The sequence below is a fragment of the Eutrigla gurnardus genome (genome assembly GCF_963514095.1).
Source record: "Eutrigla gurnardus genome assembly, chromosome: 4".
NCBI classification, from domain to species: domain Eukaryota; kingdom Metazoa; phylum Chordata; class Actinopteri; order Perciformes; family Triglidae; genus Eutrigla; species Eutrigla gurnardus.
Genome location: NC_139918.1, coordinates 32023330 through 32048852, shown reverse-complemented (window position 1 = coordinate 32048852; position 25523 = coordinate 32023330). Strand labels below are relative to the sequence as shown.

The window sequence follows — 25523 nt, the reverse complement described above, 5'->3', positions numbered from 1 at the left end:
CCCTTTAACACACAGACAAGATATCGATTAGATTTTTTTTTTCAGTCCAGAAAGCCTGGTCTGCAACCACAGCGTTCCAAATGAACACATAGCTGACAAGACAATTCACACACAGTGGATTCGTTCCTCAGCGGGTTTTTTTCACTTTGTCTTCGGTCCAAAATGGAGAAGTGAGGAGAACAACAGCTAGCTGAAGTGGAGTCTGGTGTGACTTTGAAAAGTTCCTCTCCTAAGCTACGCTCTTGCTTCGTTTTGGCGGCATCAGACAGACAAATGAACAAGGAGAGAAAGGAAGGAGGAGAGCATCAGACGGGTATAGCCGACAGACAGACATGTCATGCTGACCTATATTACTTTTGCCCGCTGAGAAAGAGAGAGAGCGGATGAGTGCAAGAGAACTTGTGTCGAGGTGACAGGTGTCTGTCCTTCTCCACTCCGTCTCCCCCATCTCTCAGGCATCTGAGGCAGTAATTGGTGCTGTCAGACACACAGAGAAGACAGGACAGAGAGGACACACACACACACACACACACACACGTCTAGTCACAGCTACACACACACATACACACTCCTGCCCTTCAGCATGTTCCTCTAGGGCTTAAGGCAGGAGAGGTTCGAGAGGAGAATTCACTACATTCCCTACCAGCTTTGAGACAGAGAGACAGCAGGAGAGGGCAAGGGGGAGTACGAGGTGGAAGTGTGTGGGGGGGGCAGACAGGAACAGAGAGGGAGAACGGAACCCGAATGCACAAGAGGAAAAGACACAGAGGGAAGAATGCAAGAGAGCGTACGAGGCAGGACGGGGAGGAGGGGGCTCTCTCTGCATGGGGTCCAGATGAGGAACTGTACTGGGCAGAGAGGGATGGGAGAGAATGAATAAAAGGGATTATGTAACTCTAGTGGTGACTAAGCACATGAGTATGACAGCATGGGAGACCCAGAAAACCCAGATGAGGGTAAAACCAAACAAAAGAAATAGAAACTTGAAGGTGTGATGTTAAACACATTATAGGCCGGACCTGGTTGTTTTTTACTGTCAACGATGCACCAACAACTGATCCCATTCACACGTTTACTCCTCTTTGTTATCGGGCGTCATGGTTTGTCACATCAGCGAGCCACAATACTCCACTGGTGGCCATTTTTTTATTTATTTTTTTCCATTACAAACATATGCCATCCTGCTGCATTAAATAGTCACTAGAGCACAAAATCCGCTCCTAAAATAGTCCCCATCTACAGAGGTGCACTCTTATTACTCTATACTCTTATTAGAAATAGTGTGTGTATGTATAGACATTTCCTCAAAACATTACATAAAATACTTATTTTTGCTACTGAGTCAGAACATTATCTCTATATTTTCCCTATAATTAGCACCAAATTTCACTGTTTATTCCAGGAAATGCCGCAGGAGACCAAAAATGGTAGAACCTGCAAACAAATGACCAAACCTTTTCAAAAACTATAGCTAAGCGTTATACTAGCGTGCATTATTTACTCCCACATGGTCAAACCATGAGCTGTTCTGTTTGTGCTGGTGGAATAGTGGCCCTCTTGAGCAGCGTCCATTTGTCCATGTCATAAAACAATTTACCTGACTTAATCGAATGCAGAGTCCAATACAGACAGCGTCAAAGCACACACAAACATTTAAACACACTTTGTGCTTCACTTTAGGGAATAAGAAGCAAGCATTGGGGTGGGAAAAGAGAAAAAGTGAAAGATGAACCCGTGATCTATAAATGTTTAACGAGTGCAGATGGAGGAGATGAGGGCTGCGAGGAGAAGGAGGGGGACAGAAAGAAAAATGGTGAGGTGAAAAAGGAAGACGGTATCAGAAAGGATGGGTGAGGAGCAAAAATGGGGGGGCTTGTAGATGGGAGGGAGGCGGAGGATGGTCCCATTATAGAAGCAGGCTCCAGAGCAAGGCTAGAAAATAGCAGAGAGGAAGGGAGAGAGCCAGAGATTGAGGGGGAAAAGGCTGTAATTGGAGGTGTCTGGTGTTTGTCTAACACAGAGAGGCTAGTAATGATTCCATTAGCGCCTCACACCAAGAGAGAGAGAGAGAGAGAGAGACAGGGACACAAAGAGTGACACGGAGAGAGCATGCGAGCCAGCGAGGGAGAAGGAGTGGGGACGCGGGGGAGAAAAAAAGAGCAGACTAGAGAGGCCAAGACCCTCAGAGAAGATTCACACAGAAGAAAACAATGAGCACCGGAGCAGCTAAATGGCACGGGGAAAAAATAAAGAGAAGAAAACACAAAAAGGACACGAGAAATGGAATTCAAGTCCATTTCTCGTCTAATTTAATGTCCATTAAAAAGGCTCGTTCACCTGCGCTGTAAAGATAATTACAAATGCCCCTCCGGTCCTTTCGCCCGGCTCTCTCTCTCTCTCCCCCCCTCCTCACCTCTTCCTCTCTTTGTGCGACGGCGAACGAGAGAGGATGATTTAAATGCATTAGCGGAGAGTGTTTTCCCTATGGAAGACCTGCCGACTGTGTCAGGGCAGGAACCCTTTGTTTGGAGCTGCCGCCGAGCACTGAGAGGACTCTGTAAAAGCCCAGGCCCCTTGTTCTCTCGGGGACACATTAAAGCGTAACGCGCCAGGTTGTTGTACGTCTCTGTGTCCTCCCATGTCTTTGTTAAAAGCGGGCTGATTGCAGATGCAGTTACATTAGGTGGCTAAGTGAAATTTTGACGAGCGAAGGGAAACGGTATCAGGATACAGGCACGAAAAATGGCCCCGACGTCATTTTAATAAAAGGAAGCTGGTTTCTGGGGCGTTCCCTCGCCGTTGCCTCGTAGGCTGCAAACAAACAAGAGATTTGTGAATTCTCCTGCTGTATGAGGAGGACATTTCGTTGCTATGCAAATCCTTCCCAGGATCCCACGAAATAAAAACGTTTTTCCTAATACCGAGTAGGTGGTGCAGACAACCCTTACGGCAGAGAGGTTTCAATTCACCACGAAGGAATTCAAATCTGTTGGAAATGATATTTGATCGAGCCAGAATAATTGCCACACCACAGAATATGCCTTGAAATGAAAAAACTTGGCTTTCCGTCCTGTGTTGCAGACGCTGGACACCTGTTTTTTCTCCACACACACACACACACACACACACACACACACACACACACACACACACACACACACACACACAGACACACACTGTCGGTCTGTATTGACCATAACTTATGAGACAAGGGACACATATATTTCCTGGCCTCTGACCTCAGCCTGTCAAAGGGACTCATTACATCAAGACACGACTAGAGCACACACACACACACACACACACACACACACACACACACATGCGGGTATTGAGTTAAAGCTGGTTGTTAATCGTGCTTACCTTGCCCTATTTATTCTCCACGGAGTGATAAGACCCGTGGAGCACACTGATGAGGTCATGGAGGTCACGAGGTGCTGCGTCAGACTGACTTTGAGTAAAGTTTCAATGCGGGGGAACGTGACGTAGGCCCGTGTGCTGTAGGTGGATCCTCGGTAAAGATCACCTGTCAGATAACCGCGGCGTGTCCCTTTAACTAGACAGACATGCCTTTCATGATTGAGATGCAGTCGGAGTTCTGCCACAATCTGTGCACATTACCAGCGTGCGAGCTGCAGAGCTCCGGCTTCTGTTCTTATTCACTTGTCTCTGAGGCCCGACTGGCAAGATTTCCAGGCGCCTCGGCTGCTGCTTCTCCAAAACAGCTGAAATTGCAGGATGTGCACCGATTTCCAAGTTTGCGGTGATGAATATCTATGATTCCATTTTTCCTTTTTCGAGGGAGGAAGCGAGCCAGTGGGGACGGGCGGCGGCCTGAGTCTTAATACAGCTTGCACACTCAAATGCATGCGCGCACAGCAGGTACACACACACACACACACACACACACACAGAACATGCCATCTGTGGAGTTTTACGATTCAATAATCTGCTTCCTAAGGCATACCTTCTCCTCTCCTACAACACACATCAATAAGCACTTTCTCACACACACAAGCACACACACCTTCCACTCACTAGTACTCAGTGGGGAAAATGAGATATTCAGCTCTGACAGAAACACACACTCCAAAAAAAAGAGAGAGATGCCTCAAAGCGACTCCTGCAGCATTCTGTTCTCTGCAGGAACTGTCCTCACAGTGTACGGAGCTGTATGAAAGTCACACAGAGTGATGACACCCACGCTGATACACACTCACTCACACACACACACACACACACACACATCAGTAACCTAAACACACAGTATCATTGGTATTCCATCCCTAATTCTTAGCGCGCAGAAATGTTTCTGCACATACTTGTTTGGCAAAGACACACACACACACACACACACACACACACACACACACACACACACACACACACACACACACATCACATGTCCATGTCCTCGAGAGCAGAACGGATATGACTGATGTGTTTTGTTTAAAAGAGCACTTTTTTTAAGCCGTTTGAGGAACCTCAATTGTCATACACAGGCTGCTTTCATTTCTTTATGCGACCTGTGCATACAGAGTACACTAGCAACCCCCCAGACCCCCAGACCCCCAGACTCACGCTGGCAGACGTCCTTGTTCTCCTCGAAGCCCGGCTTGCACACACACCTCCCGATGGGAACCAGCCAGCCTCCGTCTGCACTGCAGTACATCTTGGGAGCCTCGAACTCCTCGGAGGCGTTAACGCAGGAACCGTGGACCTCCACCAGCGCCGTGTCTCCGCCCGTGATCGTGTCGGGGAACTCGGCCAGGTTGAGCACGGTGAGGGGACACTTCTTGTAGAAGACCCTGACCGAGACCAGAGCGATGCAGGCGCCCAGGTCCTGGAAGGCCAGGTAGAAACCCTCTTTACTGAGGTTGCTGATGTCACGCACCTCCGTGTTCAGCTTCATCACGCGGTCGCCAACGTCCACCTAGGGGCGAAGGACATTTTGCATGAGTATGTTCATTTTAATGGGAGCATTCAAAGTCAATCAGGAGTATTTCTAATTCTTTTTTGTTACAAAGCTGCTGCCTGGAACTCAGCAAAGGCAGAAATAATCATGTCCTCAAAATCCTGTCAAATGGGATAAGATGACTGAGATATGACACACATACACAGTCGCTGGCAAACGGTTCATATCTTATTTTGGAATGCAACTCTTCTATTAGAGAATCGGCCACACACAAACAGACGGGCTCTTATTTTGGAAGGAGAGCGAAAAATCCACACTGAAGACAAACAAAACGATGTCAGAACTGCTCCCATTAGTTTTTAATGATGGTTGAAATATTTATTTAGTTTCTGCTTTATTGTGTATTTTGTAATGGTCCTTTTTTATGTTTATGCTGTACGCTGTGTGTGTGTGTGTATGTGTGTGTGTGTGTGTGTGTGTGTCCATACCTGTGTAAAACTCTCATCTGCAGCAATAGTGTCGATCTTCACGTACTGGCTTTCCTTGATGAACCACAGGTTGGCACGGTCCGACTCATAGTAGTACATGTTGAACGTCTGCAAATCAAACACGCATCACATTTTAACACTCGCTGTTGAACTTAGCGGGACAAAAAAACGAATGACACCCAGTAAAACTAGACTGATAAAAGTGAGAAAGTCCATCCATTGTGAAATTTTAACAAGGCCCATAGCTCTCCAGCTAATCTGCAAATCGCAGGCCATCGGTCTCGATGGCCAGTCAGTAACACTGTCTCATCTCCACTCATTCTGGGCATGGAATGAGAGTGAAAAGGTGCAGAGGGCAGACAGAGTAGAGAGAAATGAATTCAGAGCCATATCACGCTGAACGGGGGATAGTAAAAAGAAAAAAGTCTATATATTAGAAGTTAAAATATACAAGGAGCCACAAAAGAAACCTCTGCAGCCGGTTTCAATGCGGCAGCTATTCTCTCAATGTCATTCTCTTCCCGCCTTTTGTCTCTCTATCTATTCATCAGCCGTCAATGTGAACTTCCATCTGCGTGTTTGCGTCGAGTGAGAGTTGAATGGAAAATACTTGAAATGCTCTTTTGGCTGCTCTGCAGAGCCGGGTAGAAGAACTCGCAGAATAAGCATTAATTCCATAGCGAGTAATTACAGTAAACACAAAAACAACCACTTGAGTGGAAAAAAAGAAAGTTAAATGATATTGCTAATCCTAATCCTGCTTGCTTCTCATAATTAATAGGTTGTTGTTTGTCTCATGTGTCTAGATGTCCTGCTACAGATAAAGGAAGCAGCAAAAAGCGAATAATAATGTAATTGTATCAGATAACCAGGAGGAAAAGGGAGATGTGTTATTGAAGTGCGTGCACTGATTGAGTTGATTAGCCAAGCATGCTAAACAAAGTGTCGGAACCTCTTTCAAGACGAAGCCGAGGCGTATCTGTTCTGCATTTGAGAAGTGACATTAGAAATACCCATTCCATCGGCTCTATTGTACCCAAAAGGCTAACAACACCACATAGCCAGAGAATATATTGTAGCTCTGCAGAAGTGATTTTTCTGAGACGAACTCCCGACTGCCTCCACTCTCTGCCTCCATCATGTTGCAAATCAAACCGACTCCTCCGCTTCCCTCCGAAAACGCATTCAGAGCGGCGACAGCTACAGTGCACACCTGCAACCGTGCAGCTCGTCAAGGTTCAATGTCTTGCTGACAACAAAAGCAACCAAATGAGCAGCGCAGATGCAACAGGAGGGCTTTAACACACAGATGCAAGGACATCTGTGACCTATCGCAGAGATCTTCAACCGCAGAGTTACTGCAGGAGGTCCCCGAAATGATTTGATCCCAAAACGTCTTTCTTTTTTTCTGTCTGTTTCTGTTTAATGGCATAGCACTGTATCATTACAAAGTACTGCTATATATGGCACTACAGGCTGGACTACACATTATTATTGGCCCGGTTTAATAAGGAACACAATTTTATACGATATGTAATAGGGGGTCCCTCCACTGGGTCACTATAAGCCTTGGGGGTCCTTGGCTTGAAAACGTTGAAGACCTCTGATCTATCACATACTGATGTGTCTACAGGTTGCTTGTGTATTGTGTGTATGTGTGAGAAGGGATGCGGACCTCCTTGCAGGTCCCGGGGACGCCGGGCAGGCTGTTGCAGTCCCTCAGAGTGAACTTGATCTCAATGTGGACGCGCTGCGCTCCCTCTCGGCTGATGTGACGCGTCCTCAGCCAGTTGTTCTGGTTGGCCTCCATGACGTTGCACACCTGGTAGGTCCTCATCGGGGTGTTCCTCTCGTCCATCACACTGATCTCCTCCCACTGAGGACGAGAAAGAGAACAGGGAGTAAGGAAAGTGACGAGGAAATCCCTTCAACTTAAACGCACATTTCAAATCAAAGGCCAGGTGGTGGAGTGGCGTTTCAGTCCAGCTAGACAACGGCACCGCTCGGCTGTGAGATCGTCTTGTTTCATCGCCCGTCAATGGACAAAGGAGATCTCAGTCTCCAAAGATTGCTTTATGGGGAAACTGGGCGCGAGTTCAATGAACTGTGGTTTTGATGCAAAGCGACGCTAAGCCCTGCAATGCTCTGTTTTCATGTCTGGGCGAATATGAGTGATGATCTGTGTCAAGATGACTGAAGGGCCGGCTTTGTCCACGCCGCACATGTGCACGGAGCAGAGCGTGTTTTTCTAACGGGAATGCGTGATTTAGCGCTTACGAGGCGGGAGTGTGTCAGTGTGTGTGTGTGTGTGTGTGTGTGTGTGTGTGTGTGAGAGAGAGAGAGAGAAAGGGAGCAAGAAGGAGTATGTAAGACAGAGCTACTTTGTCTCCCGTCATCTGCTACCATCTGTTTCCACTTCTGACTAAGGCAGTAATTGAGAACACTTCTTGCATGAGCAGGAAAACATTTCTATCTACACGCACACACACACACACACACACACACACACACACACACATATATATATATATACACCATCACACACATGAAGAGAAAGGACATTTCTATTCCTTAAAGAAAAATGAAAATAAACCAATGCGGTTTCAGTGTCTCAAGATATCTGATCCATTCAACGTGACGCTAACAGGATTTTCCTTCAACCCCCCCCCCCCCACACACACACACACACACAACTGGATGAATCCTAGTTTTTGGTGAGGGATGAGAGGACCACCATCTTTGTTCTGAACCCCTGTCACCGTCTTAAGGCTGAAGCTGTCAGCTCCAGAGTGATGAGCCTGTCTCGCCTCCCCGTCAGTCCGACCGTGTAAACACCGACCCGGAGACGCAGACTCGCATGTACACTGAGACCCCCGGGGTCTCCCCAACCTGTTCTTAAATTCAAATGAATGTTGGATGGTCGACAAACTGAGAGGCGAAGGGGAAGTAAAGAAAGGAGGAACAGGCCAATAAAAAGAAAGCAGCAGCAAAAGAAAAAAAAGGCAAAGGCAAACTTTCAGAGTCCGGGCTAAAGTTGGATTCTTGAGGTTAATCTGATGCGACGGCCTCACAACCCGGCAAACGCTTGACGCATTTCACCTCCGAGTCCTGAGCGTTAAAACAGATCCACATAAAAACACACACACACACACACACTCTCACATAGACATTCACTCTCCAACTCTCTCTCAGATGCTTTTAATCCCCCACAGCCTCCACTAAAACGTCTACTGTGTATGAATTGGAGCTCGAACAAAAACTCTCTCTTGATCGTGACCCAGCAGTCCTTCAACTGCAGAAACAAAGCGAGGGAAGAAAACGTGAGAAAGAACAAGAAGACGAGGAAAAAGGAAGGCAGAGGACCGTTTAAGCCGCTGCAGTCGGCTGAAAACAAAGGTCCCTGACAGCCAGTTCAGAGTTTGAAGATGACATATATAAAGGCCGTATCACTGCGGGCTTGCCTCGCCGTTATGTGCACACGACAACGGAGAGCACTCGCTTCAATTAAAACACAAAAGACGAGACGAAGGGGGGAGAGAGAGGAATGAAATGTTGGTAAATTACAGGCACGCCTGGCAGCTAAATAGACCCATCTGTGCAGAGCTGAGACCAGTTGGACATCACAGGACGGTCGCACACAAACACACAAAGCTGAGTCCCCGGGGAGCGGCGATTAAAGCATTTATGGGAATAGTCATTGAGGGATAAAGAGGGCTTTATGATGTCTTTGTTTATTTCTTTGTAGGCAGAGTTTGGAGTGGCTGGATTACCGCCATTTCCTGGTGAGCGCCTTATTTCCCTAGTTGGCGAGCCTGTTCCGTGTCACGTACCGCTGAAAAGCACAGGTGTGTTTATGGACGCGGCGGCGGCGGGGACCCGCTCGCTCCCGCGTTTGCTTGTGATGATGATTCGCCAGCTGCTGGAGAGAAAGGTCGACGCAGAGAAGCACAACTGGGGAAATGTTTGGATAGGCTGAAGAGTTTAAGCTCCCCTTTTCTTTCTTTAAACACACACATTAATTAACATTCGGAGTGAGCCCCTCCTCCCCTGAACCCTCAATCACCTCGGCCAATCAGCACGGAGGCCGCCTGATTGCTTTGAAGTGAAGCAAAGATGTCGGATCAGGGTTTTCAGGGTTTAAGTTCAACTGTCACCAGCTTAACATAATATCCTTCCTTCTGCAATCATCTGATGGGTACACCTACGGGGACATAATTGGCCCCAAACTCTGGAACAAGCTCTGGCTTAGGGGGGGGGGGGGGGGGGGTCGAGAGGGAAAACAGAGATGCAAGATCAAGAAAGAGGGAGGGAAGAGGACTGAGGGAGCCTCTGGGGGAGCAGAGATGCTGTGGGGGCCCCTCCCTTTTCAAACATCATTAAGACGTATCTGTTTTGTGTCCCTCACGAGGAACACCCCCGCCCCAGTGACAGAAGTGGGTCGCTCCACGGCCGTCTCAGGCACATCCGGCCCCCTGCACCACTTGGATTGAAAGCGTGACCTCCAGGGGTCAAGTATGGCTTTAGGACTAATTCAGGTAGACAGTGGTCTCAGATCGGTGGGAATTGCCTCTCGCTGAGACCAATCCTCAGGTTTAAAGGTCAAGGGTCAACTAGATAATCCTGCTGTTATGAAACACAAGACCTTCTCACAGCCACGGCACTTTCTTCTCTCAGTCTGTCACTCTGTCCCTTCTCTGCTCCACTTCTATCATATACATTCATTTTGAGACGTACGTATAATACAGCCTCCACTAGTAGCTGTACTCCTTATGATGCTGTTTGCCATCAGGTTCTTAAAGAAAAACAAGATTTTATGGCAAAGTCATAGCTAAACCGTGTGCCTATTTTTAGAAGCAGAAGCAGCTATAATATATCAAATTTAACCTTTTGCGTTGACAATGAGTTGACTGAAGAAGAAGAGGTGGATTATGTTGATCTAGAAGGAGGATAATATGGCATTCAGGTAACATGAGACAGAATAAGAACTACGTACCAACTTCATCCAGTTTATTCATATTTTTGGTCGGATGAAGCAGCTGATAAAGCTCTAGCCTGACTCTGAATTAAAAAGAACAATTTTGTCTTTTCGATGAAGGATGGATTTGTCTCTAATTCTTCGATGAAGGAGTTGTGTGGAAGTTTTTGTAAACATTCACATTCCACTCTGTTGACAGCCCATGAAATAAGATATACATGATGGAGTTCATTATATTTATTTTGCTTTCCAGCCAAACTCTTTTTACGGTAAACCATGTTAACCAACAACATGTGCTTTTCCAGGGACCAGGATTAAGCCCCCCCGAACTGTAACATATTTTCAATCAAAGTAACTTGTTTACTCTTTGTTTTGTTTCTTTTAATTGGGATTGAATCATTTGGCGTAGCCACAGATGGAACACATCCAGAGCTTCTATAAGAGAAGATACACAAGCATCCACAATGAAGGCCACACAATCAGAGCGCTTCAACAACGTGAACTCGAAACCCCTTGATTGCTTGAGAAAAACAACCTTTGCTCAGCTCTGCTCACTTCAGCTGCCTCTCCGCGCCGCGCAACCATGAAACCGCGTGTGGCATCCTGCGATTTAACACACCGGCGCTGAATAGTGCAGAGGAAGTGTCTCTCGAGAGGAAATAGAATTAATTCAGCGCCATTCAACAGCTCCGGCGCTCAAGAGTGACATACAGAACCCGCTCTTATTTCTTCATTCAGGGCACTTTGTCGCTCTTCCTCTCTGCGCTCTCGCTCCCTCCTCCTCTCCTCTCACTGTTGTCATCTTCTGATGCATGGTGGCAGCACTCCAGACTCACTCAGTCCCTATACCTGCAAAAGGCCAGTTACATAACCCCCTCCCCCCCACACACACACATCTAAACATCACAAACTTGCACACATCTCCTCTTACGTCAGAATATTTAGCCCTCCACCCCGTCCCTTAACTCCATCCCCCCCAAAACCCACGACCAGTAATAAATGGAGACTCCAGTGCCACAGCGTTTTCAGCGCAGCGGAAATAATTTGTAAATTCCCCCTGCAGACTCCCGATTTAGCATGGAGCACCGAAGAACCCAGTGCTCTCGAAAACACACACTCGGCTGCTTTTCCCTGAAAATAACACGTCAACTCAAGCGGCTCGTTGCGATCAGGTTTATACTTTCGGTGCCAGCTCCGGCATTGAGAGGGGATGATTTTTTTGTTTTGTTTGTGTGTCTGTGTTGTGTTGCTGCGTACACTCACCCCCTCATTAGGGTAAGCCTCCCAGCCCAGGTCGGCCAAGGCTGACATCGAGTCCAGCAACGTAACTGCAAAGGAAACAGAGAACAGAGCAAACACGTTAAAACACGCATACTAAAAACTGTACATTGTATTCCTCCATCCCCATTTTCTGAAAACAATCATGTTTTCCACACACAGTGTGGAGGTATTGCTGTCTTGAAAGCATCGCATAGCTTCAAAACCATCCACATAAAAATGTTTTTATTAAATCCAAGATGTTTCATACGAGGATGCTTTTTGTTTTGTTGGGAGTACAACAGCAGTGGATTCACAAGCAGTGGTAAACCTATAATTTAAAGTTTTTTGTGGTTATGGGTGAATAAGCATTGAGGGTATATGCAGTGTATGTTTTATAGTCACATTTACATTTTAGACGTTAAAGTGCACCCAGAACTTTCTTTTAAGGGTCGACCACTCAGCATATAGGCTAGAAAAATGGCCGTCGAACACGAGGAGAAAGGAGACTGTGATCGAGTCGTATATAAAACGGTTGCGCTGGATTGTGTGGAATTTTTCTTTATTCCACATAAAACAAATGAAAATGTTTGTCAAACCACACCTGCGGCTTAATCATCTGCCATGCTGTTCATCTGTGTTCTCAGTTACGGTTCCATTTCTTTGTCTTAACGCTCTTCCCCTGGGAAGCCCATAAGCAGGGACACGCCTCCAGCTGTTATAGTGGTCAGAAACACTTTATCCAAGCTCCATCGCTGACTACGTACAGCAGGAGAGATTTCATTCAACATTTTAACTCCTTTATAAAACGTATCACTGTTGAAATCTACTGGGAATGCTTTGAATCCAACCTCATCAAAATCCTACAAAGGACATTTTATGCGTATAGACGTTTTATGGTGTATGTTACTGAGATTACTGTCACCCAAATACAATAAAGTCATGTAATTGTGGTACTTGCAGTTTTAAAACGTGTCTTGGTTACTCTGGAAAATCCAGGGAGCTTTCTGAGAACACTTATCGTACTACTCAATGGAAGAAATAGTCCCTATGAGAACTGTTGACACCATGGCCTGTGGCTTGTACAGATATTGGAGATGGATATCTCAAAACCACTGAAACTATCTCCATAACCAGATAACTCAAAAGATGAGCGAGAAAATTTGCTTGCTTTCTTTTTTTTTGCTTTTTTCTCATTCGGTTGAACCAACAGCTTCCAAGCCTACAAATGGTTTAATTATATGATTTGCATGCTAAAAAATATTTAGTTTGAGTATCTCTGTCAGTGATGTGCAACTGGGGCATGAATGTAGATCTGCAGGTTTCCTGGGAGTGATCTCTGTGAGACCGGAAGGAGGGAGGATGCAGGAAGGTGAGAATGAAAAAGGGAGAGAGGAAGGTGGCAGGTTGACCAGCGGGGAGACACAATGAAAAAACGTGCTCACCTTCGACAGCAAGCTTCTCTGTGTGTGTGTGTGTGTGTGTGTGTGTGTGTGTTTGTGCGTGCGGGCATGTGCATGTGCATGTGCATGTGCATGTGCATGTGCTTGTTAAGGCTTGGCTCAGTCAGGTCCTAATCAAGCCTTCAAAACCGCTGACCATCAATATTTAATCAGTATCTGAAGGGACTGCTGCTTCTCTTTCTTCTTCTTCTTCTTCTTCTCCCTCCCTCTCTCTCAAACACACACACTGTGGCCTTCCAGGTTATCTTCCCTCCATCGAAAACCTTTGAACCTATGCTTTTAATCCACAGGTCCCAGATCAGACAGGTGAGATGCTGACCTGAGCCAATTTAAACCACCTGCATCACTTTAAACCATATTTCCTCCAATTTTTATAAGCAGTGATCTGTAAACAGAGTTTACTCTTCTGAATGCAAATGAGACTAATCACTTAATTGAAGAGGTTTTGTCTGTTTACAAGCCCCTCTGTGTAGCCACACTGCCTGTAGGTATAACAAAGAGGCTGTAAAATGAGTCCCCCCCTCCCCCCTTTCTCTTCCTCTCGCACCCTCTCATCAGCCTGAATCCTGCCGTTCTCCTCTGCTCAGCTCACCGTGACAGCAGGGAGGCAGGTCATGCTGTATTAGTGGGTGTACATGCGTGCGTAACGGCCCACACAGGAGCGTCTGCGTGAAAACAGCCACGGAGCTAATAGTGCATACGGCATAACGAAGCAGAGAGAGAGAGAGAGAGAGAGAGAGAGAGAGAGGCTGCACAGCGGAGGTGAGAGAGGGAGAGTGAGCTGGGTTAAATGAGAGGGATGAGACAGAAGCGGTGGAGGAGAGGTGCTGAGCAGCGAAAGGTCAGCGGCAGCCTCCAGTGTGTGTCGGAGAGAGCCGGCTCTCCTCAGTTCATGGGCTTTTGAGTGGCGTGGAGAAATTAGACATAATAGTGTAATAATATGTGATTTCAGGACTCGCCGGAGAGGCGCAGATGCACATTCTCCCACTCAGAGATAAAAGCCACCCATCAACACGGCTCGTGGAGTTTAGGGAAATTGTGGTGCCAACGACACCGTTGTGTCTCAGAGAATAGCAGCGAGAGCAACCTTGGTGAATGAAAGAGGTGGTTCTCTCAAGTTACAAACAAATAGTGATAGTTTTCTAGGTGATACTGAAACACGAGGCACCTTTTTGCATCCGTATGAGATGCACAAGGCTATCAAGTAAATACAGTGTAAACAAATCCAGTCCAATATTCAATAAACCATTTGAATAAGTGCTCATTTTCCACCTGTCTAAAGTTCAACCACTAACATGTTACGTGTTCTACAACATCTTTTGTTTTTAGGCCAAATTCTAGAGGTAGGCAATAAAAACCAAACGGATCTTTTAAGATATCATTTTGTGTGTCTGGAGCCACTTATCATGTACAAACTATTACATATTCTAAAGCAATTTTGCAGCCCAAAACACGCACACACATATATAAATACACATTGACACTTTTTCTCTTCTCACACCTCCTGTCAATACCACTTATCACTTGTAATCAATGACTGGACTCATCAATTATGTAGTAGCAATAGCTTCCTGTCTGCTGACACAGCCAAGTGTGCATAAACACTACATGTATATGTGTGGCTGACTGATGTTTTTATTCTGGGCCGAAGCAGGCCTGGACCAGGCTTAGATTTCACACATTCTCACAGACACACACACACTCTCCGGGTTGGTGAGCTGCGTATATGACATGTCACCCACAGTGGAGCATATACACACACACACATAATATTTCTGAAGCTTTCATCGCGGCGCATAAATGCACAGATCCATACATATGCACATGTGACCCGATTACTGTGAGAGTTGTTCAATTACAGAGAGACATGTTGTCCTATTGATCTTCAGCACCAAACTGTGAGGTTTAGATTGTGAGAGTGAAAGATGAGGAGGAGGAGGAGGAGGAGGAGGAGGAGGAGTGAATTTGTAAATTCATGTACACATGCCATATTAAGCTGAAACTAGCGGTGTGCAGAAAACCCCAAACATTTCAAATCTCTTTTTCTTCTTCAGCTCTTTGTGCCTTTGTCTATTTTTTTCTTTGCACGCCTGTTTCCTCCTTCCTATCCTCTCCCTCTCTCCCTCTCTCCCCCACTCTCTTGCTTTCTCTCTTCCTCTCTCTCTCTCCCCCTCTCTTGCTTTCTCTCTTCCTCTCCCTCTCTCTCTCGCTTTCTCTCTCTCTCTCTCTCTCTCTCTCTCTCTCTCTCTCTCTCTCTCTAACTCTGTCTGCCTCGCTCTCTTTTTCTTGCTTCTTCTCTATTTGTTTATGACTCTCTGCCTCTCTCTCTCTCTGGTCAGCATCCATCACTTCAGCTGGGCTGCAAGAAACTGTGATCCACCTGCCAAGAATCAAACAGAGCTGCCAACAGCCAGACTGGCACACAGAGACCAGGATGCTTACACACACTCACACACACACACACTCACACACACACACACTCACACACACACACACACACACACACTCACACACACACACACACACACCTTAGGATTGTGCCAGTGCCACAAAGAGAAAGACTGCTCGATAAGATGCAGACTGTGACTACATAATGAGTTCAGAAGATCTTTTTGGCTCAGAACACTTTACATTGGTAGACGTGATACTATATATAAGGGGGGCTTGCTGACACAACATCCAACATGCTGATACTACATGTAAGCTCAAATCATTTTTTACCCACGTTTCCTGTCCCTGAACGCCCCAAAAGTTGTGTTTCCTGCTGCATTAAAATGCTGACAGCTGCAGTCCACAGTCACGGTGCTCATGGCAGGAAAGCTTCCGTTCATAGAAAGCGAAGAGAAAATGAAAATAAGATGCTGATCATTCCTTTGACATACAAAATAATCATTAAAAAGAGATATACTAGAGGTTATCTTGCAGATGGGATTTTTTAAACCTAATTGCGTTTTTTGTATTTTATTTAATGAATCTGTGTTGTTCAGTAAGACATACCAATGAAAAGAAAACTAATAATTATGAATAAAGTTCGACTACAATTTAAAACAGTGTGCCGTATGCATTCATATATTATGCACACAGCTTTCTAATATTTCTTTCATTATTTTAGAATGTGTTCAATATTTTGAGAAATGCACTTCTTAGCTTTTTTGCCGGGAGTTAGATAACGAAGATCAATAACACTCATGTGTCTGTGCCAAATATGAAGCTGTCACCAGCAGCAGCTCAGCTTAGCTTAGCTTAGCATTAAGACTGGAAACGGGGAAGCCTCATGCCTGGTTCTGATGATAACTTACTCACTAGTGATTTTTAGAGGTAGATTTCACCTTTGGACAGAGCCAAGCTACTTTCTCCCCTTTTACAGTCTTAATGTTAAGCTAAGCTAAGCTACGTGTCTGCTGGGGGTAGCTTCATATTTAGCGCACAGATCTCCTCTTGGCAAGAACATGAATGAGCTCATTTCCTGAAGTGTGGAATAATGTCATCAGTTCATCAAAAAAGACATAGTCACTGAGATTGAAATCTCTTTTACAAGACGACAACAAAACCGGTTAATAAACTAGAAAATAAAATGCACCATAAAATCAAGCACATCTGGTATCATAATGAGATCACACCGAGATCACGTACTGTACTCAAATACACCCAGATCCAATGAATAAAACAGTCATACAAGTACACACACCCGACATCTCAGTATAAGTGCCATCACACACACACACTCGGCTGCTTCCCCTCCACTGAGAGTGCAGTTCAGCGATGGAGAGTGTTGTCAGGGCAACAAACGGCCGGTGGAGAGCAGGATGAAGGAGTGGGAAGAGTTGAGCTCTGAACTTTAGGAACACACTGGTGTCGTACCCAGACCGCTACTCCTTCCTTCTCGCTGTCTTTTCATCAGACCTACTTCCACTCGGCCACGAACCACTCGAGGCTCTCAATCAGTCTCCCCTCTCTTAGTTTTCTCTCTCCCTCTGCGCCCTCGTCTGTCTGTTACTTTATCTCTTTCCATTTTATCTATGATGCTTTTCCCATTAAGACATCATTCTGTGTGTATCTTGCATGTGTTTTAGTGAAAAGGGCAGCTCCGTGGTATATGCACAAAAATGTAATTGGCAATGACAAGATTTGAAATTTCCTGTAGGAAAAAATACTGGGAGAATCGTTGATCCTTCTTTGACTTTGTAGGTCAAAATTCAAAAGCATGTGCTCTTGTATGAAAAGTCTGTACTGATGATCACATTCCATGTAAAATACATAACGGAGGTTCCAACCATCCTTTAAAACCCTGAATCTGCAGCTTTAATTTGGAAATCCTCCTCTGAATAGATAATCTCACAAACATGCATCGAGGTGCAGTTAAATGTGAGAGATTTTATAGCAACGATTGTGTTCAGCTCTTCAGACTCTGTTGTGTGCCGTCGCTGTGCGTGGGATGTCACAATCTGTAATATTATTTATTTCATTTTTTTAATGACAGTTTTGGGCGTGATGAGACGGATTTAAGTGGCAAAATGTTATTCTGCCTAAATTATTGTTATTCTGTGTGTGATAGCTATCTGCAAACTGAATGTGTCTATGAATAATTCAATGGTTTTAAATTAAATTCTAATCCTAATTCTTCTTGGATTCAGTTCAATTACCCCTGCTTTCTAACTTCCCATTCTGTTCAGAGAAACGTGATATTCATCCACCACACTTGGACAAACACAAATGTAAATGGGGTTGGACTGAACCTCATGGATAATTACACGGCAGCCTATAGCTATACAAATGAGTGATCGGTGTAACACCCCAATAAAATTCAATTAGATACTCCATGCGTGGTTAAAGTAATTCTGAATCTGAAAAAAACGTGATTAAAGCATAATCGAAATAATATTAATAACTATTATTTAGCCTTATATTGCCAAACAATGCTGATAAACAGGTATCTTCATTTTCTCAGGTGGTTTTGACTATATTATATAAAGAAGCTTGATTTTATAAATATCTTCATTCTTCAACTTAACCAAATCTATATGAGTATGTTTATATGCACACAGTACACTGAGAAATAAATGTGTTTTTGAGGAGCAAAAAGACACCTGGATAATGTTCATCATGTGTATGGAGATATGAAATGACCAGTTTTCTCTATGTTCTATATAATTATCCCATCATCAGGATGCCAGTGTGCATCTACATGCATCCCTAATGGCCTTTAATCGGGGAGCAATAAATCAGGACACTTAGGATATTAGCTGGTTTACGACAAATGTAATTGACACATGCTGAATGATAAATTCTAGGAGGAGAGGACATGGAGACATTCATCAAACCAAGGTGGCTTTAAATCAAATCCTTCATGTCAAAACAAGTAAAACATTCATGATAAATTCAACCTATTTTTCTGCTATATTTTCCCGCAATACCGTCCCTGTTACAAAGAAGAAGCAGATTAACCGAGCGAATATAAACACTTTACCGGGATTTCCCCCCAATAAGTCAGCAGAAACGCAAGACGACCCCATTTCAGGTAAAGAACATAGGATATGTCTTCTATACGCTCACGAAATGGGTCAAAATGAAATGTGACGTTAAGGAGCTCCTTTAGCAGCAGCTGCTTTAGTGAAGTGATTCCTAAAAGGGATGCGCATGGTTTATTGAAAACCTTCTCCCAAGCCTTGAAACCGCGGCAACCCAAAAGGCAGATGGCGCACAAAGCTGAAAACATTGATGAAAATATTCATGTATGTGATGAGCTGTGCCTCATTAACCCCCCCCCCCCCCCCCCCCCCCCCCCGCTGTGGCACAAAGTACATTAGCCTATACTCTTGCTATTTCCTATATATGCGCTGGCAGCACTAGCGGAACTGAAGCGATGCCAATGTGTGTGTGTGTGTGTGTGTGTGTGTGTGTGTGTGTCCACGAAGGTACGGTTGGATGCTTACAGTGTTGAACTGTGACACCCGGTCAGATACAGTCGGTTGTTTGGTTAATAAGCTTCTTCCCCTCCAGAAAGCCGACGACTCATCGTGGCAGAGAGCGACAAACACATCGGCACACATCCGTGAGGATCCGACGCTGACGAGCTGCAGACACGTATCCCCTCAAACTGTGATGCATCCCCGGCATTCCTCCTGGGACTGAATTAGATTAGCGGGTGAGGAGCCGACGGAGTGAATGAGTGATAGATAAAGCTTCTTTAATAAGACACAGGACAGATCAGGCTGTCTTTCTCTAAATTCTCCGTCTGCTGTGCGTGCTTCTCTTTTTTAGGCTTCTTCTTGACCTTTTCTGTGCTCTGCTAGTTCTTAAACATTCCTTCCTGATGGGACAAGCACACACACACACACACACACACACACACAGCTGTCACACAGTGGTTGGTCACAGGAGGGTAAATTGGCCTGAGAATCTCGGGGGTTGAGATGGTTAGGAAATCTCATGTCAGATGAATGTGAGCTTAGACAGGTTGCTACTGTGGGTACACACTTATACGACACACACACACACACACACGCATGCAAGCCTGCAGTAATTGTCTGTCTAGCAACTTGTCTGTCTGCCCCGGTGCCTCTGTCAAATCAAACTTAAACCAATTTGCACTGATGCGGACAGAGTCAAGTAGTAAACAGAGAGAACACGCACAACTATCAAAACAGTAAAGCAATAAAAGGATGGGGGGGGGGGGGGCTGTACAGCAGCAGAATTCATCAGGGAATTATGCCAGAAAAACCAACAGAGAAACGTCTGTTGTCTGCCCTGTATGCTCCTGTTCATAGGTGGTTTCAGCCAATATCCATGCACCGATAGCGTGAGCTCTCCTTGTGTCTGCAGTCTATTAGAATCAGCTAACGGGGTCAACAAAGGACATTTTAACTGTTGTTTGTTTTTCCAGTCTCACAGCTGGATATAAAACCAGATTAAATATGTACACTGATTCTCACATTTCTAACCTTTTTTTGTAAATTGTGATCAGGCAGAAGCCGTCTGAATTTATTTTCCGGCCATTCAATTCCAAGTTCTCAGGCGTTCCGCCTCCCAGCAGGCGGAGGAAAGGTTGGAGCGCTGGTCAGCAAACACACCATGTCTACGGCTGACCCAAATCCTCCGCTGTTTGTTTGTAAAGCTGCCTAATGCAGCCTTTCACTGCCACGGCACGAGCCAAGACCGCAGAGCAAACAACAAGAGGGAGAGGTCGGGAAACAACCAAATTCAATTTAGCACAAATTAGGAGAGAGGGTGCATGTGTGTGTGTGTGTGTGTGTGTAATCAGTGATTTGACCAGCAGTTAAGAGGCTTGTTGGGAGCGGGTCAGCGGACATGTAGGGGCCCCACTTCTACCCAGACTTCACTGCAGCATCAGACATGACAAACTCAGTGTCGATCTGCTTGACTGGCACGTTAAGTTAGATTCTGCCAAATACAGTGGGAATGTGGAATCAGTGTTGCATTGATCTACTATGACGTTTTTAGAGATATACTTTTGAATGCTTTCTCGGGTGTTAGACGATGACAGAGATTCCACTCTGAATATGTAGCTACAGGCAGGATAGTGAGCTTCATACTTTTATGCTTGAAATAAAAAGTAAGCTAACGGCTAGCCTCGCACCTCGAAAGCTTGCTAAAGACACGTTATATATCGTTTAATACGAACAAAAGCCACACATTGAAAAAATGACTATATGTGGTTTTATGGAAGCTTAGTGCTGAAGTACTTCTTGGCCGGTTGCAGTGACTTCTGGAAAGTCCTATAAAACCACATTTCTTTCTTTTTTAGACTGTGGTTTGTGCACAGATTCAACAGCTTTTCTTTTCTTTTTTTACCCTTGGACAGAACCAGCTGGTTGTCCCCCCCGTTTCCAGTATTTATGCTAAGCTAAGCTAACCAGCTGCTGACTATGGCTTCATATCCAGCGTACATGAGAACGGTATCGATCTTCTCACGAGAAAGTGAATACGCAAAATGTGGAACTATGACACGGGAAAGGGAAAACTCTTACTTCAGAACAGACTTGTTTGAATTGGTGGGGTTGAATACAAAAACACAGCAACCACTGACTGCCATCAAATACAATACAAAGGCCCGGCGGCGCTCAGTCCAACTCGTAGAAGTGGGAGGTCGTGTGGGTTTGATTTGAACTACATGTCTTTCTTTGTTCTCTTCTTTTTCTTATCGCTTTTGTTTTGTCTCACAGGTTCTCTCCTGGGGATTTGTCTTATTTATAATTTCAGTTTCTTTCTCTTCCTCTCTCTCTCTCACACACACAAACACAACCTCAATGAATGAGGTGAAGCCCTCTCAGCAGTATCCTTCTGTCACTGAGCTGTATTTATAACCACATCTATCAGCCAGCCCTGGGGATACATGACACTATTTTCTGGACCAGGACCACCAAACTGCCCCCCAGCCACACATTAGGATGAGATGTGTGTGTGTGTGTGTGTGTGTGCACATGCATCCATGTGTGCTTGTGTACAGCATGGCCCCCGTGTTGCGCAGACACACAGGAGCGCCACGATATTACGGGAAACACAGAGTGTTCAACTGTTACACTGCCACCGGAGGCCAGAGAGAGAGAGAGGGAAGTGTAGAAAGAGACAAAGGGGGAAACAAGCAAGCAGGAGAAGGGGAGGAGGAGGGAGAGAAGATGGGAGAGAAGGAGGGGAGACGGAGGTGGACGAGAAAAAGCAGGAGGGTGCTCGCGCTCGCCGTCTGTCTCTGCTGAGATCTATATCCTCTTCTGTCCAAGGTCATGGTTGTTACACGGAAACATAGCAATCTTTCAGACACACACACACACACACACACACACACACACACACACACAGACGCTTAGTGAGCTACAGCTCTGCCGATAACTACAAGCAACCATTATAGATTAAAGCAATTAAACCAGAGGAGACCTTTGACCCACCATTATACCACAGTCAGGTTCTTGTGTGAATCATACGATGTGTGTGTGTGTGTGTGTGTGTGTGAGGCGAGGGCATGCTTTACATATGCTTGCCTCTGCACTAACTGCTCACCCTCATGTTAACCTTACAAAGCAATACACCCCCCCCCCCCCACCCCCCCACCCTGAAGGCCAATCCAATACAAAGTCTACTGTAGTCCGGAGACCAATTACAGATGACAGTAAACCTTAAGACTAGAACGTAAGCCACGGTTGAGTCCCATTTATTGTCTTGATGATTTCCACTCTTGATTACGAATTCAATTATACATACATTTGCACGCAATTTGCCGTCCGAGGAGTTCAACCTATATTAGCGCACGCCCGTCAACACACATTTGCAACAGGAGGAAGCACAGGCCTCCGAGTCATGCCTGTGTTTTCTAGGGTTGAAGAGGTAGATTTAGACAGAGGGGGAAGATATAAAAATAGAACGGGGGATGGTTGGAGTAGAAAGAAACGACAAAAAGAGGAGTGTTAGAGGGAAGGGAAAGAGAGTGAAGATGGGATGAGGAGGGCAGGACCGAGTTAACCATGGGAGACCTGTGAGCATCCGCCCTGCTGTTACATCAGTATGCCCTCAGGGTTCAGACAGAGGGTGTGTTGGGCTCCCTCTGCTGGCGCACAACAACTCACCCACTCCTCTTCCTCCTTTTCCTGTCCATAACAAAGACCTTCAGAGTGTGCTCTTCATCAAAACAACTCCTGAATGAACCCTTCCCCGCTACGCGGCCCTCATGTCTCCCGGTCTGGAGTTTCCTCGTAAATGCAGACAATTTTGGGAGCAGATCAATAGCTTTGGTCGTAAACTAAGCTTGCTGACGGCTTAACACTTATTTTTTTCCCGCTAACACTATCAGCTCTATCAAAGGGACTGTATTCTTAATTGAGCCTTGAGAGCACTATCTCTTCTTTATGACAGCCTCGCTTTCTACTCGACGGACTCGGAGGGAGGAATTTCCTGGAAGACCACGACTACCGAGTAACATGGGTGGAGAATATGCACACTCATAGACAAACACAAGGTGTGTACACACACACACACACACACACACACACACACATACACAATCCCTCAGCTAAGTCTGCAGGCCCAGCAGGAAAACTGGCAGCCCTGAAAAGGTAAACGCAGGGGCACAGAGTGGTTTACGAAAATGGCTTCATTGGATTACTTTACCATCGGGGCACACACACACACACACACACACAAGGCCGGCAATGGGCTTATAGGTGCCAATTAGGCCAATAGTCTGACACAGCAGGACCAGGAAATATCGCCTGGCAGATTATTTGAAAAGAAAGCGTGTACGGCTGATGAACGAAACGTCTCAAAAGGCACATACGACCCCCAGGACGACCGCTCACAGACGCCCCCGGCCCTTTGTCTAAACCAACAGGAGTTTCCTCTGACTTCCAGTCGGTGTCATCATTCATGTACATTTCAATGAATATTTCAACAGCGTGTTGTATGTCTCCTTCACATGCATCGTCTCCCGCTGTTAAAACACCTCCTCCACTCTCACTCACTCTGTGTGTGTGTGTCTATCCTCCAGAGCCTTTGTTCTGTGTGAACTCCGCGGGGCTGTGACATACATTTACCAGCGTGTACTTAAACGCACCTCATGCTGGAAAGTCAGCCAGACTTGGAGACCTTAGCGGGGACATTGTGGACGTGTGTTCAAGGTGAATTGTTTGATTGTTTAAGTCAGTGTGTTTGAGTAAGGAAAGACAGTGAATGGATCAATGAAAAGGAAAATGATCTTGCTCATAAAAGGCATGCAGAGCTCCAGAAACTGGAGCTTTGCATCGCTGAATGAAGGAGATTTACAAAGTGAATATCGAGTCCCAGTTGCATCATCTCAGTGAGACTGTTTGACAGCCAAAAACACAACACACACACACTTCCAATTGTGTTTCAAATAACCTCCAAGCCGCCTGTACAAACCAGTTATCGTGGGTATAACTTGTGCACATCCTTTTATTCTCCATTTAGTGCAACTTCCCATTAAACAAGCCAGCTCCCATGTCTCAGCCCAGCCAGCAGTCAGGAGTAGTTAGTGAGTAAATGCATTGGCTAATTCCAGGCCGAGCATCGATGTTAATACAATAACTGAGCAGCAGTGTGTGACAAATTTAATGTAATTGCTGCTCCTCATGTGCAGACTGTGGCAGTAGAGGGAGGGGGGGGGGGGGACATTTATCAGCGCTTTATAATATAGATATCTATAATTAATAAGGAATCTGGTGCGGATGTTGTTTTTTGGCGTCATCTTTATAAGTTAGACTACTTTAATGCAATAAATCCAGTTGCAGAGATTAATTTAAAAAGTACATCAGCCCTCTCGGTCTCCAGCGTGGCGGCGTTGCCTGTGTGTGTATCTGTCATACACATTTAATCAGTCAGTATGCCCGAAACGTGGGGAACCGTCCCCCCCCCCCCCCCCCCCCCCCCCCACCCTCCGCTTTTCTTAATGCATGATTCATAACCGGAGCCCGAGCACTTAACGGGAGTCTCCGCCGCTCCGCTCCGCTCCTTCCCCGGCCAGTGGAACCGCGGGATGGGGCTCCCCATCCGCCGACACGGCGCATAACCGAGTCTCCACTCCACACAACAAGCCCCCCGCCGGGACACCCACCTTCATTCTCCGGGTAATTCCGTAAGGCTCGGCACGGCGACAACGCGTGAAAAAGCAGAAGCAGGCAGGACAGGAGGCGGAGGGATGGATAGATCCACAGGACGCGTGGTGGTGCCATTTTCAGGCTGCGCTGCGCCCTCGCTGCATCCCTGTCGGCGGTGTCGAGTCGGTGAGCGCAGCCCTGCGATTGAGGAGAGGCAGAGAGAGAGAGAGTGCAGGGGTGAGGACAGGAGGAGAGAGAGAGAGAGGAGGAGGAGGAGGAGGAGGCGCTGGGAGGGTCCACAGCAAGCCAACTTCTGTCAATCAGCCGCCTGGCTCTGAGGTGGTAGAGAGGCCTTTGGAGATTCCTCACATTATTACACTGTAAGAAAGTCTCATATTTGACTTTTTTAACAGGATGTATATTGTTTTAATTGTCCAGTCCGCAAGCAAACATGTTCACAACAATAATACATTCAACTGACTGTGGCTTATGGACGAAATACAAATGTTGTGATCTCTTCCATCCGGAGCTGAAAGCCACGCAACACAAACAAATATTTTATGGCATTATTGGATTCTGAACACATTTTTTCCAAATGTTAGGTGCATGGCAGAGTAGGAGCAGTGATTTCTCAGCTGTATTTAACAGCCCAATAATTTGAGGTCAACCAGTGGCAGCTCTGCATCTCATCTCATCTCATATATATATATATATATATATATATATATATATATATATATATATATATATATATATATACATTAATGACGTTCACATCGGCCCAAGGTTGGATTTTTAGTAGAAAAATAACCATTCAGAAAACTGACTTTACCCAGGACCATTTCATAGAAAGAACAAACCTCC

General features: G+C 45.6%; 1 protein-coding gene across 3 annotated transcripts in view; it reads right to left on the bottom strand.

Annotated features, from left to right (window-relative positions):
• LOC311011927 (ephrin type-A receptor 3-like) overlaps window positions 1-24865 on the bottom strand; it is a 72713-nt gene extending 47848 nt beyond the window's left edge. For all 3 annotated transcript variants that reach the window (XM_084007144.1, XM_084007145.1, XM_084007146.1), the window contains exons 1-5: window positions 24677-24865; window positions 11642-11706; window positions 7079-7279; window positions 5404-5511; window positions 4582-4933 (exon numbers count right to left, since the gene is read on the bottom strand). In XM_084007144.1, coding sequence (XP_083863270.1) covers window positions 4582-4933; window positions 5404-5511; window positions 7079-7279; window positions 11642-11706; window positions 24677-24794 — 844 coding nt within the window. In that variant the 5' untranslated portion in view covers window positions 24795-24865. The remainder of the gene's footprint in view (window positions 1-4581; window positions 4934-5403; window positions 5512-7078; window positions 7280-11641; window positions 11707-24676) is intronic.
• Window positions 24866-25523: the final 658 nt, after the last annotated feature.